Here is a 15,939-nt window from a genome sequence, read left to right on the forward strand (position 1 = left end):
AGCGTAGACATACCCTCAGTCTTCTCTTCTCCAGACTATGCAAACCCATTTTTTTTCAAATCTTTCCTCGTAGGTCATGTTTTCTAGACCTTTATTCATTTTGGTTGCTATCCTTTGCACATTCTCCATTTTTCCAAAAGTGTGGTGCCCAAAACTGTACTCCAGCTGAGGCCTTATCAGTGCTGAGTAGACTGGAAGAATTACTTCTTGTGTCTTGCTCACAACACTCCTGCTAATACATCCCAGAATGATGTTCAGTTTTTGCAATGGTGTAACACTGTTCACTCATATTTACTTTGTGATCCACTATAACCCCCAGATCATTTTCTGCCATATTCCTTCCTATACAGTGAAGGGTCCAAGAATGAAAACTCACCGATAAGACAGAATTTTCCCTCTCTCAGTTCCCTCCATGTCAGATAGGCTTTACAGTGGGATGTAGAAAGCAGTAGTGCATCTCTAGGGTCCTACCAAATTCACGGTCCATTTTTGTAAATTTCATGGTCACACCATTTAAAAAATCTTGAATGTCATGATTTCAGTTATTTAAATCTTAAATTTCACGGAGTTGTAACAGAACATGAATATATATTAAAAAATGGCAAAATATAAATATGTAAAGGCCTTAAGTCAGAGTTCTCAAACTGGAGGTCCCGACCCAACAGGGGGTTGAAAGCTATTGTGTGAGGTCAGGGTATTGCCACCCTTACTTCTGTGCTGCCTTCAGAACTGTGTAGCTGGAGCGTGGCAGTTGCTGGAAGGGCGCTGAGCTCTGAAGGCAGCGCTGCCACCAGGAGCAGCACAGCCTTCAAAGCTGCTGCTCTCTGGCCACCCAGCTCTGAAGGCAGCATAGAAGTAAGGGTGGCAATACTGTGACCCCTCTACACTGACTTGAGACCCCCTTTTGGGTCGGGACTCCCAGTTTGAGAAATGCTGTATACTTGTATATACTTTTACCCTATAGTAAAAAAAGAGTATAGTATAGGGTAAAAGTACACAAAAGACCAGATTTCACGGGGGAGACCAGATTTCACGGTATGCGTTTTTCACAGCCATGAATTTGGTAGGACCCTAATCACCTCTAGAGCAGGAGGAAGATTCATTTTGCCCATGTAGTACTGAAAAGGAACGTTAAGGTTATGAGAGCAACCTGTTCCATAACACCCTTCACCAGATGCTGCATCAGCAGGTGTGAGGATGTCAACTCCATTGTCAAACACAAAGTGTGAATTGAAGACTCTGTACTGCTACTATCTTAGAGATCTCATAATGTGTGTGATCTCACTGCCCACAAAATTACTGCTCTTTTCACAGTGTGCACAGTAGTGAGAGGAAATGTATCTTAGGTTTTAAATCCCTCTGCTATATACACCTTTATTCATCCATAGACTCTGTTCACATCTAACTTGTGCACTTTTTTCCTGAGGGTGTTTGGATTCAACCACAAGGACAATAATACCATTTCCTATTATGAAAAAGAGTGGTGACTTTAGGGATGGAAGCCTGGTTACCACATCGATAGAACGTACAATTGAGGTTTCATCGAGAGCATGCCAAGCTCCAAAAACACCCTCGGACAAGGAGGTTGCCAGTAGGCAAGACACTTTCTGTGAGAAGAGAAAGAGAACTAGCAACTTTGAAACTGAAAGGTGGTTTTATCAGGACTTGTAGTACACAGAACAAGATCATGATAGGAATCTGCATGTTGCCACAGGACTGGTAAGAATGGTAGTCCTCAGGAATCTGGTGTGTAACAGTGAGATTCTCATGGGTTTCTTGCAGGACAATATGTTTCAGCTACTGACTTGTCTTTGTTGGCCCTGAGCATCATGGTCAGGCCATCTTGTAAAAATACTAGAATGTCCTTTTGTTTCAGCTGAGTTTTCACTGATGTTGTGTGTTCCTAGTAACACTGACATCTAAACCTTGAGTAATACATAGACATCATTTGTGGATTTCCTCTGAGATGCTAGGAAGAAGTTTATCACCTTCTTAGAACAAGTGACTGTACTTCCTCTCAGTTTCCTAGCTGATGGTTAGGCAGCACTGGATATTGGTTCAGGATTGGTTGCATTATTATGTGTATGTTGGGAATCTGAGGTTCTAGCTCAGAGGTGGGCAAACTATGGTCCGCGGCCACATCCGGCCCATATGATGGTCCTGCCCGGCCCTTAAGCTCCCAGCTGGGGAGGCTAGCCCCTGCCCCAGCCCCCGCCGCCTCAACTCACTGTGCTGCCAGTGCTCTGGGCGGCGGGGCTGCGAGAGTCGCCGGGTGTAGTGTATTAAATTGCTCTCCGTAGAAATGTGCTACTTATGAAGCACCAGGACTGGCAGCCGTAAGTAGTACACCGTAAGTAGCACATTCCTACAGGGAGCAATTCAATACACTACACCTGGGTAGGGAAGGCTGTGCCTCCCCAAACAGCCTGGCCCCCGCCCCCTATCTGCCCCCTCCCACTTCCCACCCCGACTGCCCCCCCTCAGCACCCCTGACCCATCCAACCCCCCTGCTCCTTGTCCCCTGACCGGCCCCTCCTGAGACCCCCCTCTTCTAACCGCCCCTTGGGACTCCACCCCTCTATCCAACCCCCGACCCTATCCAAACCCCCTGCTCCCTGTCTCCTGACTGTCCCAACCCCTATCCACACCCCCGCAACCTGACAGTCCCCCCAGGACTCCCACGCCTATCCAACCACCCCCTGCTCCCTGTCCCCTGAAAGCCCCCCGGGACCCTCTGTCCCTTATCCAATCCCTCCACTCCCCGCCCCCTTACCATGCCGCTCAGAGCACCAGGACTGGCAGCCGTAATTTGCACATTCCCATGGGGAGCAATTTAATACACTACAATAGCCCTTCATACAGTTTCGGAACCCCGATGTGGCCCTCAGGCCAAAAAGTTTGCCCACCCCTGTTCTAGCTGTATCCAATTTAGATCTAAGAACCAAAACCTGAGGTTTAATGAAAAGGTGACAATCAGTGTGGCCTGTTCCATCACAACCTTCTTTAAGCTCAATGGCTGAGGAGGGGAAAGGCATAAAGGAAGCCTTTTAGACCTTTTTTGAGATAAGGGGACCATAATCTCTGCTTTTGAGTCTCATTTCCTCACACTTTTTTAGTTTTCCAACTGAAGTTGAATGCAGAGAGGTTAATCAACAGGTTTCCAACCAGGCTTGTGATGAACTCAAAGTCTAGCTGGTCTAAAAACTGTAAGCACCCATGAAATTAAACCCTTATTCATGCTTAATGCTGGAAGCTTGGCTGAAGATCTGAGGTATCTTGCTCAAAGCCCCAGCTTTAGTTATTTCTCCTTCTCTTTAGAGGATCTAGAGAGGAGACTTTCATGAGAGGTTTTAAGACTTTCTGCTGCCCTTTTAAGTGCAGACTGTGACCAATATCATGCACCAGTCCCTGGGCCAAACCCCTGAGAGTCCCTGAGGGGAAACAGTATATTTCCAGGCAGACTGAAAGGACAGTCTGCAAACTTGTAACCTGCATTATCTCCCAGAAAATAATAGTAGCTACTTTATGGACCCCTATGGGGCCCCTGGAAGGAAGGAGGAAGTAGGCCCATCTCCCAGACAAGGGGATCTGAATCACTTCACCAATGCTGCCTGCTACTGGGTATGGGCTGAGTGGAGCCAACTGCACAGAACGAGGAGTGAGCCAGAACCACTGAGGACAAATGAGTCTCTGGTATCAAAAAGGTCACAGGAGCCCATACCTTTCATGGCATCTGAGGCCTTGCACCTGAAACACCTTGTGGGAAGGGGGGAAGTTTTGTGGCCTTCTCAACCACCTCAGCATAGTCCATGTATATGTCCTAGATGGGAGAAGGAATTTTTTTCTCCTGGTTACTATGGGAGGGGACCTTGCCAATTCCCTTGAGATTGAGAAGGCTCCAGTGAAACTCTTCTGCTTACTTTGCCAGATATGCAAATGGCATCCCATGCTTAGGGGAGAGGCAGGGAAAAGGAAAAGAAAATCACTTTACCCTACTTTCATGCCACTGATTCTGGCTCGGGCTCAGTGAAGGGAGTTTCCAAGCAGTCTGCCCACCCATCCCAAGGGTGGACCTTATCCCCTCACTACCTGGAAACAGAATTTCTGGGGCTTGCTGTCTGTCACTTCTCAGAGAGTGCGACATTCACCCTCCTCACAGAAGAATTTTTTGTTTTAAGTTCAGCAGTTTTGAGGAGGAAAACCCCAAAGCCAGTGAAGAAACAGACATTTAATTAAAAATCATTCAAAGATCCTGCGAAATTTCAGCTTCAATGGAAGCCCTGGAGTCTGCCACGTATGCCACTTGGAGGCAGATAATTCTGGGAGTGGTTCCTGAGTGGCAATCCTAAACCCAGGTTTAGAACAGAGATCTGTTCTTTCTCCCGTTGCCATGGAGACCCGGAATACCCCACTGTTTTGTGGCCTCCATGTCCAACATGGAGGAGACTGAAAATCAAATACTAACCTCCCTCAGCTCTGAATAAAGAGAGACAGCTGCCATGTCAACACTAATTCTTTAAATTGTTTAATCTAGTGAATTGTTCTGAATACAGATTAACTTTTATTAACCTTTGAAAATTGAATTTGCATGAGCTCTGATGAACTGATGGAAGGTTGTTTGGTTTCCCTATAGATTCTTTAAGTGCCCTAGTTTCCTCTACTGAAATGCTGGTTTGCTATATCCTACAGCAGTACTCCCTCAGTGAGTCCCAACAGCTCCTATAATAAACAATGCAAAGCAACAGTATAGAAATTAGGGAGTGGGAGATATTTTCCCTTTTCCACATAGCTGTACCCTCCAATGTCAAACTGCCATGCTACATTTAGTTTCCACGTATCTCCATGCTGACACCGACCAGTCCTGCACTTGAATTGCAAGTCTACAAAAAAGGAAAGAGGTAATATACAATCCTATTGCACCACTGAGGGGGCTCCCACTCAGATTCAGAAACTACTTTACAATGGCTTGAGTGCATGTTTGTCTGCTGGTTTAACTAGGACTTTACAATCATTTCCATTGCTCTTAAGACAAATAAAATATTAACCATATTGCCAGAGCTGAAAATTTGTTCTCTAAAAGACTAAATAGACTAAGGCTATGGCTACACTGGCGCTTTACAGCGCTGCAACTTGCTGCGCTCATGGGTGTGAAAAAACACCCCCCTGAGTGCAGCAAGTTACAGCACTGTAAAGCGCCAGTGTAAACAGTGCCCCAGCACTGGGAGCCGCGCTCCCAGCGCTGTAAGCTAATCCCCTCGTGGAGGTGGAGTACCTGCAGTGCTGGGAGAGCTCTCTCCCAGCACTGTCGTGCAACCACACTCGCACTTCAAAGCGCTGCCGTGGGAGCACTCCCGCGGCAGCGCTTTGGAGTTTTGAGTGTAGCCACGGCCTAAAACTAGCTTAGATTCTTGTTACTTCCTTTTGTGCTTCCAGATTTGTTATGTATGTTGGCTTCCGTCCATTGAAGTCAACAGGATTTAAGAATATGGTAAAGTGTATTTCTGGATCAGGGCCATATTCCCCCAGTTGACTGGGTGCTATATATTATTAATTATATATGTTGCTACCCATGACTAAGAACTTCAATGTTATAATTACAAACCTTGGTTCTCATGATCTAAGGATGGATAGTGAGTGTATCTTACTATGGATGGAAGAGGGAAATGCTATAGATGTTTGGATGGATGAGTTTTGAGAGGAGGAACTTCTCTGATAGCACTTTTTCCTTGTCTAATTATTATTTCACACACTTGTTTATAAGGAACCTAGACATGACTCACTCACTTTTTGTATTGGGTTATTTTGGCTACTTGCATTAAAAAATAAAAGTAAAAGCTTCTTGCAATCAGTAAGACTACATTCCAGTAACTACAAACCATTATTATCCCAGCTATCCAGTCACTGCTAGGATACCACCACTGACTATGGGCATAGAGCCTTGGCCTTTTCAGTTAGGGTGTACTATTGGTTTGGGAAGGAAGAGTAATCACAGATACTCAGGAGAAATGTTCAGAAGGAACATGGAAGAGGGACAGCAGTGGGTACGCTGCCAGAGTAAGTGCCCCTTTCTGCAATATAGATAGAGGGTCAGGAAGGATAAAGAGAGCTGCACTTTCAGGGTTTAAAGTAAACTTTGAAATCATGGTAGGTGGAAGTGAGAAGTGATGCACTGACAGTGACATTTAATTCATAGTCACCTGACAACAGTTATGTAGTTAATAAATCAAAATATGTATCTGTGAAAAATGATACATTCTCAGATTATAAGACAAGACTTCCTTCCAGAGTTATATGGGCACAGGAATGTGAAGAAAAAGATGTAGGAACCCTAATCACCCTCCCTGTACATAAGAACATAAAGATGGCCATACTGGCTCAGACTAATGGTCCACGTAGCCCAGGACCTGTCTTCTGACAGTGCAGAGGCTTCAGAGGAAATGAACAAAATAGGGCAATTACTGAGTGATCCATCCTGTCATTGAGTCCCAGCTCCTGTACACACTCACGGCTAGTTATCCAGGGGTGCAACAAGGTAAGGTTAGCTTCCATGCTACTAAGCTTCCACAGTAAGTAACAATGCTGTATATAGACACAAACCATATTTAAAATTAATCATGCTATTACCTGGTTACAAGCTTAAAAGACATAGTGCAGATGAACCCAAAAGGCTGGATGCAAAAAGATAACTGGGTATATAAAGAGATGAGAGACTATGGTGTGACCGAGACATCAAACTAGTAAATTATAAGTTTGGCACGTGGTAAGGAAGCCGCTGCTGCCCCCAAAAACAACAATAGGGAAACCTCAATGTCTGAGAAGTGAAACCTGGTCATAAGTGGCTCAGATATGCACAGGGGGAAGAACTTTCATCCTTTGCAACTAGGAGACTCCTGTTAGGACCCAACTGAAAGTGCACTCTCCCATTGAATTCTATGGGCTTTGGATAAGGGTTTCTACTTACCTACCTCAAAAAAGAGAGATTCTGCTCTCATTTCACACAAAGTGGCAAAGCCTCCAAAAATAGCTTTTCTTCAGTTGCCAAAAATAAATGGTAGAAAGTGACGACAAAATGTCCATTCTTTCAAGAGAAGGAAGCAGTTTTTGAACATAGTGTCTTGTTGCTGGAATAGTTATGTATTGTATGATAATCGTGTTAAGAAAAATATTTCTAGCTACTGCACTGGTTATTCATTGTGTGAATTTCTCATCCTAGATTTTAAATAGATACAAGTAACTTGTCACCTCAAAAAAGTTAATTGAATTTAAGTGGACTGACAAAAGCCTGGTAAGTGCAAGTTGGCAACATATAAGCTTTCCACACAGCTCTGCCAATGGACCTCAGTCTTGACCTGCAACATCCCCTACTATTCAAGTCCTGTGACACCACAGAGCACTGCCAATTCACCTCACTATTGATATATAGCATCTGTAATCTTACGCACAGGTGCATTGTCAAGATACAACACCAGATTCTAATCTCCCTTACAGAAGTGCAGATCAGGAGTTACACCATTTATGTCAATGAGTTATACGACTAATACTCATTTAAGGGAGCCAGACCTTAATACCACGTCTCACATTCGAGATTGCTGGGAGCCAAGATTATTTTGTGAAAGAACAGATCCCAACATACTATATGGAGATTGTAATACAGTATGGAGAATGAAATAATGAGAAATACTGTGTTCCGTTTAGCCCAAGCTTGCAACAGAATCTACATCACCATTATTCAGTGCACCAATCACAGAGACAACTGCAGACCCATGTGTCAAAAACATTGTTACAGGCATCTACCAAGAAACAGGTCTATCCCTGTCTCTCCTTTTTTTGTGGTTACTTCAGGGGACTCACGCCTACCTCTCATCTGGCTGAAGGTGGTGATGAATTTGCTGGTCACAGACTTGAGTTCATTATTGGCCAGAGTTATGAGATGTATCCCTTCAGTGACATTCCTCATGACTTTGTAAATGCCAATAGGGAACATCATCAACTTGCAGTCAGCCAAATCTGTAGTGAAACAAAGAAAAAAGGACACAAACATGCAGAGCAGGATAGTGTGCACAGAATGCTTCAAGTTACTACCATGTTCATACATTTTATTCTATCCATAAGAATTAGAGAACCTCATAAGAAGAGACAGACAAATTGTCAAGCTCCTAATGTTACTGGTGCAGTATCAGTATGCATTTAACAGGTGACATTCCTTACTGAGAGGAGCTCAAGACTGTGCGAGAGGATTATTACAGCCTAAAGTTTACCTAGAGATATGAGCGTATATTAGTTTTTGCTTTGTGGATGCAATTTCTCCACCCCATCGACTTTTTCACAGCAAGGAGAATGACATTTCATCTGAGGGCCTTTTCCTCACCCAAAACCCTAGCTTGTGCTCCTGCTGCAATGACTCCCATGGAATATTACAGTGATCTAAAATTGCTGGGATGCAAGAACCCCCAACCATTCCCCCTCCTACCCATGAAATGCCCCTCAATTCCTGAATAGAGCCTCGGCCTCCAAGGGTTGGCACAGAGCTAGCCTTCTGGCTCCTGTAGATAGATGGCTTCTTGCACCAAGGCATTACACCGGGGGCATATGCGGCTGCTTTGTGGCTCCATGGCACCAGCACAAAGGCACTCCAGGAGAGCCATGACGTAGGCCAGAGTGGTGAGATGGATCAGGTACATGGGAGTTTCATACAGCACACACACAAGCTGTACAATCAGCTTCTAGTACAAAGTACTTGTGGCTGGTCTGAAAGCTCTGCAGCTTACAATGCGCCTTTTAACAACTTACATGTGGTCAGGCAGATAGGAGCAAGGGGAGTGGCGGCTGCTGAGAGATAGGAGCCCAGTCCCCTTATATGAAGGGGCAAGATTCACTCCTGCTGGCACAGGGAGGTGCCAGCAAGGATGGCTGCACCACAGGAGGAGAGGGCATTCACCCCTGGGCAGGGCAGGTTATTTTTTTACCCAGGATGTCTATAGGAACCCTGCTTGTAGAGGCTGCAATGGGTATGTAATGAATTAGAGACTCCTCAGCCATCCTGCCCAGACTTCTCCCTGACCAACACCACACACTTTTGGGCTTACACTGGCTGCCTGCAGGAGGAGGCAGTGTTGCTGCTCCCATGGTACAGCTGTAGCCTCCCACTAGTACCCCCCATTTAAACTGGCAGAAGCGTAAACTAGAAGCGATGATTTATATTTCTGCTGTTAAAACTGATCTGGCTAGCCACTGGTCTTTGCTGTCAGTCAGTTTGTTGTTTTGGACTGCTCCTCACAGACAGTGGAAAATGCCCCTCCTGCTACTCTTAGCAAGGATCAATAATTTCTCCTTGGCCTTTTGGTGAAGGTTAAGTATAGCATCTGTTGCTCTTCTATCTCTCTGGGGGAAATGAGGAAAAAGATGGATTACACCTCCCTAATGTATTGTGGTGAGGGCCCTAGAACACCTATAAAAATAAATCAAGTATTTCAGAATTTCCTTGAGCAAAAAGCACATCATGTGATTTTGCCTCCTTAGAAGTGATTAGAGGGCCTTAGTGTAACTGAGAGTTGGTTTCCTTTTTAGGGGAGTAGGGGGAAATTGTTTTGTGATGCTAACAAACTGCCCAGAAGGCAAGCAATCAACATCTGCCTCTCCAGTATGTTGCTGTTCATTGAATTTCTCTCCCTAGCTCCCTCAAGCCCCTACTCGCATCTATCTCCACTGTATTAATTTGCATTACAGACATACACAGTACTCAGTCTACTATCGTACACAGGCATGTTTAGCAGAACAAAGCATAGTATGCAAGAAGCACAGCTGGTTTTGATGAACTTGAATTCTTATAATCACTTTGAGGTTAATCCCAAGTGAAAAACAATCTGCCTCAGTTTACAGTGTAAACACGCAGTGATTAATGACCTGATTAAAGTCCACATTCATCACATACTCCATGTTGTATCTACAATCATAATCCCACACTTCTAATTCGTATTGATTTTTAAATATGTAAATAAACACTTATCCATCTTCTTTTCTTTGTCTCTATCCCTCCCACTTTACCAATGCTAAGGAAAGCATATAAGTGTCAGAAAATGGGAAATCCTTTGTTCTAGAAGTTCCCCTCTTCCCCAAAATGATGGGCCTTTAATCGTGCCAGAAGGCTTTACATAAGCCAGATTCAAAGGGCATAATGCCACAGGTCCATTCCCCATATAGATTCAGAATCACCTTTGCTGACTTTAGTGACAACACTGTATGGCTTTTCCTGCGGAGCCATCACAGATAGGAAACCATGAGCTCATGCTTCATGGACATAATTGAGAACCAGATTCCAACTGCAAAGCTACCTGTGGAGCTCAACTGCATTCCAGTTGCCTTACATGGGATAAGTAAAGATGTAAGAGGCTTGCACAGGTGAAACTGAACACAGGTTTTCACCTGCAGAGTCTTCATCACTGATGATACATGAGCTAGAGTTGGGGTTTTCACAACAAATTTTTTGGTGGCCTCAGAGTGCGGCCACCAACTTTTGCTGGTGGCCACTAAGACAGTGTTTCCTAAAATACTTAACTAACTTTAGAAAAACAAATACCGGTAAATATGCACATATACATGTCCAAATAATAGTAATTTATTTATGTAGAGGTTATAAAGGAATTCAAGAGAGCTGGCTGTTTCTCAGAAGGGACAATATTAAAAGCACAATTTCAAACTACCCTGAAGCAAAGGAAAGATAGGAAGAACAGTAAGGCCTGGTCTACACTACGACTTTAATTCGGATTTAGCTGCGTTAATCCGAATTAACCCTTCACCCGTCCACACTACAGAGCCAGTTAATTCGAATTAAAGGGCATTTAAAATCGATTTCTGTACTCCACCTCGACGAGCGGAGTAGCGCCAAAATCGATTTTGTTAATTCGAATTAGGGTTAGTGTGGCCGCACACCACCGAATTAATGTGGTTAAATTAATGGGGTAGTGTGGCCGCACACCACCGAATTAATGTGGTTAAAAACCGAATTAATGTGCTTAGTGTGGCTGCGCACAATCGAATTTATACAACCTGTTTCCCAAATTCGAATTATCTAAATTCGGATTAATCCCGTAGTGTAGACATACCCTAAGAGGCTAATATGGCTCCATCAGGAGTTCTTTAATGACCTGAAAATAAAAAAGGAATCCTACCAAAAGTGGAACATGGACAAATTGCTAAGAAGGAGTACAAAAGAATAACACAAGCAGGTAGGGACAAAATCAGAACGGCAAAGGCACAAAATGAGTTACACTTTGCAAGGGATATAAAAAGACAACAAGAAGTTCTTTAAATACATTAGGAGCAAGGCCTGGTCTACACTACGACTTTAATTCGGATTTAGCAGCGTTAATTCGAATTAACCCTTCACCCGTCCACACAATGGAGCCATTTAGTTCGAAATAAAGGGCGCTTAAAATCGATTTCTGTACTCCACCCCGACGAGCGGAGTAGCGCCAAAATCGATTTTGTCAATTCGAATTAGGGGTAGTGTGGCCGCAATTCGATGGTATTGGCCTCCGGGAGCTATCCCACAGTGCACCACTGACCGCTCTGGACAGCAATCGGACCTCGGATGCACTGGCCAGGTAAACAGGAAAAGCCCCGCGAACATTTGAATTGCATTTCCTGTTTGCCCAGCGTGGAGAGCACAGGTGACCACAGATAGCTCATCAGCACAGGTAACAATGCAGGCTGATAATCGAAAAAGAGCACCAGCATGGACCGTTCGGGAGGTACTGGATCTGATCGCTGTATGGGGAGAGGATTCAGTGCTAGCAGAACTTCGTTCAAAGAGACGAAATGCCAAAACTTTTGAAAAAATCTCCAAGGGCATGATGGAGAGAGGCCACAATAGGGACTCAGATCAGTGCCGCGTGAAAGTCAAGGAGCTCAGACAAGCCTATCAAAAAACAAAGGAGGCAAACGGTCGCTCCGGGTCAGAGCCGCGGACATGTCGCTTCTACGCCGAGCTAAATGCAATTCTAGGGGGGGCCGCCACGACTACCCCACCTGTGGTCGTGGAATCTGAGGCGGGGGTAATCTCAGCTACACCTGAGGATTCTGCGGAGGAGGAGGAGGAAGAGCTTGCGGAGAGCACCCAGCACTCCGTTCTCCCCCACAGCCAGGAGCTTTTTCTCAGCCTGACTGAAGCACCCTCCCAACCCTCCCAAGCCAGTATCCAAGACAACGACCCCATGGAAGGGACCTCAGGTGAGTTTACCTTTTAAAATATAAAACTTGTTTTAAAAGCAAGGTATTTTAATGATTATTTTGCCCTGAGGACTTGGGATGCATTCGCAGCCAGTACAGCTACTGGAAAAGTCTGTTAACGTGTCTGGGGATGGAGCGGAAATCCTCCAGGGACATCTCCATGAAGCTCTCCTGGAGGTACTCCAAAAGCCTTGCCACAAGGTTTCTGGGCAGTGCAGCCTTATTCCGTCCTCCATGGTAGGACACTTGACCGCGCCATGCTTGCAGCAAGTAATCTGGTATCATTGCCTGACAAAGCCTGGCAGCGTATGGTCCCGGTGTTTGCTGGCATTCAAGCAACATCCGTTCTTTATCTTGCTGTGTAATCCTCAGGAGAGTGATATCGCTCATGGTAACCTGGTTGAAATATGGGAATTTAATTAAGGGGACAGAGGTGGCCGTTCCTACTGGGCTGTTTGCCTGTGGCTGAAAAGAAATCCTTCCCTGCAGTTAGGCGACTGCGGGGGGGGTGGTGGGGTTTCTGCAGGGGTCTTCCCTGATACCTGCCACGCGGTCGGGGGAGGGGTACATTGATCATCCCAAGGAATTCATGGCGGGGGGGGGCGGGGGGGTTAGTTTGGTTTCTGCAGGGACCTTCCCTGATACCTGCCACGCGGTGGGGGGAGGGATACAGCGATCATCCCAGAGAATTGGATGGTGGGGGGGTTAGTTTGTTTTCTGCTGCTGAAGGTTAACAGGAAAACCGCAGCAGTCAACAGGCTTTGCTTTGGTATGTGGGAAAGGAGGGCGCAGAAGCCGAAAGACAATGGCTTACCATGGCTGCCTGCAAGCTGAATTCTGTTGCCCGGACCTGCGTCTGTGATCTCTAACACCAAAGCCACAGGCACTCAATATTAAGAGGCAAAATCACATGTGCTATGTAATGTGAATAGTGTTGGTCACCGTGAAAGAGTATAAGCATTGTTCTGCAAAATGTATCTTTTTAAAAAATTCTCTCATTTTTTCCCCCCCTCCTGCAGCTGCAAATTCTTCAAGCCTCCCTCCTCCATCCCGAAGGCTAGCACAGATAAGGCGTCGGAAGAAGAAGACGCGAGACGAGATGTTTGCAGAAATCATGCAATCCACCCACAGTGACAGAGCTAATCTGAACGAGTGGAAGGACACGGTTTCAAAGTATAGGAAAGAAGCCAGTGAACGTGAGGACAGGAGGGACCAGCGTGAGGACAGGAGGGACGCTCGAGATGAGAAGTGGCGGCAGGAAGATCAGAGGAGTCGGGAAGCAACGCTGGGGCTACTGCGAGAGCAAACAGACATGCTCCGGCGTCTGGTGGAGCTTCAGGAACGGCAGCAGGATTACAGAGTGCCGCTACAGCCCCTGTATAACCCCCTTGCCCCCTCACCATGTTCCATATCCTCCTCACCCAGACGTGTAAGAACGCGGGGGGGGGAGGCTCCGTACACCTTCTCATTCCACCCCAGTGGACAGCCCAAGCAAAAGGCTGTCATTTTTTTAACCATTTCTTAATGGCCTTTTCCTTCCCTCCTCCCAAACCCCACCCGGGATCCCTCCCTCTTTTTACAATCTATGAATAAAGAATAAATGATTTTTAAATGATAGTGACTTTATTTGGTTTGAAAGAAAGCTGGGGGAAGGGGGAGGGTGGGTCACTTACAGAGAATGAGTCAATAAAGGGGGCGGGTTTTCATGAAGGAGAAACAAACAGAAATTTCACACTGTAGCTTGGCCAGTCATGAAACTGGTTTTCAAAGCTTCTCTGATGCACACTGCTTCCTGGTGTGCTCTTCTAATCGCCCTGGTGTCTGGCTGCGCGTAATCAGCAGCCAGGCGATTTGCCTCAGCCTCCCACCCTGCCATAAAGGTCTCCCCCTTACTTTCACAGAGATTGTGGAGCACACAGCAAGCAGAAATAACAATGGGGAGATTTCTTTGGCTGAGGTCAGAGCGAGTCAGTAGCGATGGCCAGCGACCTTTTAAACGGCCAAATGCACATTCTACCACCATTCTGCACTTGCTCAGCCTGTAGTTAAACAGCTCCTGACTCCTGTCCAGGTTGCCTGTGTATGGCTTCATGAGCCGTGGCATTAAGGGGTAGGCTGGGTCCCCAAGGATAACTATTGGCATTTCAACATCCCCAACGGTTATTTTCTGGTCCGGGAAGTAAGTCCCTTGCTGTAGCCCTTTACACAGAATAGTGCTCCTGAAGACGCGAGCATCATGAACCCTTCCCGGCCACCCTGCGTTGATGTTGGTGAAACGTCCCTTGTGATCCACCAGTGCTTGCAGCACCATTGAAAAGTACCCCTTGCGGTTTACGTACTGGCTGCCCTGGTGCTCCGGTGCCAAGATAGGGATATGGGTTCCATCTATCGCCCCACCACAGTTAGGGAATCCCATTGCAGCAAAGCCATCCACTATGACCTGCACATTTCCCAGAGTCACTACCTTTCGTAGCAGCACCTCAATGATTGCTTTGGCTACTTGCATCACAGCAGCCCCCACAGTAGATTTGCCCACTCCAAATTGATTCCCGACTGACCGGTAGCTGTCTGGCGTTGCAAGCTTCCACAGGGCTATCGCCACTCGCTTCTCAACTGTGAGGGCTGCTCTCATCTTGGTATTCTGGTGTTTCAGGGCAGGGGACAGCAAGTCACAAAGTTCCATGAAAGTGCCCTTACGCATGCGAAAGTTCCGCAGCCACTGGGAATCGTCCCACACCTGCAACACTATGCGGTCCCACCAGTCTGTGCTTGTTTCCCTTGCCCAGAATCGGCGTTCCATGGATAGAATCTGCCCCATTAACAACATGATCTCCAAAGCACCGGGGCCCGTGGTTTGAGAGAATTCTGTGTCCGTTTCCATGTCCATGTCCTCATCACGCTGGTCGCTGCGCTCCCGCCGCCTCCTCGCCTCGTTTTTCTGGTCCTGGCTCAGCATAAACTCCACGAGAACGCGTGAGGTGTTTACAATGTTCATGACTGCTGTCTGGAGCTGAGCGGGCTCCATGCTTGCCGTGGTATGGAGTCTGCAGTGTTCACCCAGGAAAAAAGGCGCGAAACGGTTGTCTGCCGTCCGTTGCTTTCATGCAGGGAGGGGTGAGGCTGTACCCAGAACCACCTGCGACAATGTTTTGGTCCCATCAGGCACTGGGATCTCAACCCAGAATTCCAATGAGCAGGGGAGACTGCGGGAACTATGGGATAGCTACCCACAGTGCAACGCTCCAGAAATCGACGCTAGCCCCGGTACATGGACGCACACCGCCGAATTAATGTGGGTAAAAACCGAATTAATGTGCTTAGTGTGGCCGCATACAATCGAATTTATACAATCTGTTTCCCAAATTCGAATTATCTAAATTCGGATTAATCCCGTAGTGTAGACGTACCCCAAGAGACAAAGAAAAGTGCAGGTCCTCTACTTCACTGTGGAAGGAGAGCTAAAGAACTGATGACATCAAGAAAGCTGAGGTGCTTAATTCCTATTTTGCTTCAGGCTTCACTAAAAAAAGTTAATGATGACCAGATACACAACGCACTTAATATTAACAAGGGGGAAGAAACACATTAAGCTAAGTTAAATGTACTGTATTCAAGTCAGCAGGGCCTGATGAAATTCATCCTAAGGTACTTAAAGAACTAGCTGAAGCAATCTCAAAACCATTAGCAATTATCTTTGAGAACTCCTGGAAG

General features: G+C 46.0%; 1 protein-coding gene across 2 annotated transcripts in view; it reads right to left on the minus strand.

The window, feature by feature from the left end:
• LRRC20 (leucine rich repeat containing 20) overlaps positions 1 to 15,939 on the minus strand; it is a 187,976-nt gene that overhangs the window by 131,273 nt on the left and 40,764 nt on the right. For both annotated transcript variants that reach the window (XM_024201860.3, XM_029911342.1), the window contains exon 3: positions 7,858 to 8,007. In XM_024201860.3, the coding sequence (XP_024057628.2) occupies positions 7,858 to 8,007 (150 nt within the window). The remainder of the gene's footprint in view (positions 1 to 7,857; positions 8,008 to 15,939) is intronic.

Source organism: Terrapene carolina, unplaced genomic scaffold (assembly GCF_002925995.2).
Source record: "Terrapene carolina triunguis isolate 2854851 unplaced genomic scaffold, T_m_triunguis-2.0 Scaffold95, whole genome shotgun sequence".
In the NCBI taxonomy this organism is placed as follows: domain Eukaryota; kingdom Metazoa; phylum Chordata; order Testudines; family Emydidae; genus Terrapene; species Terrapene triunguis.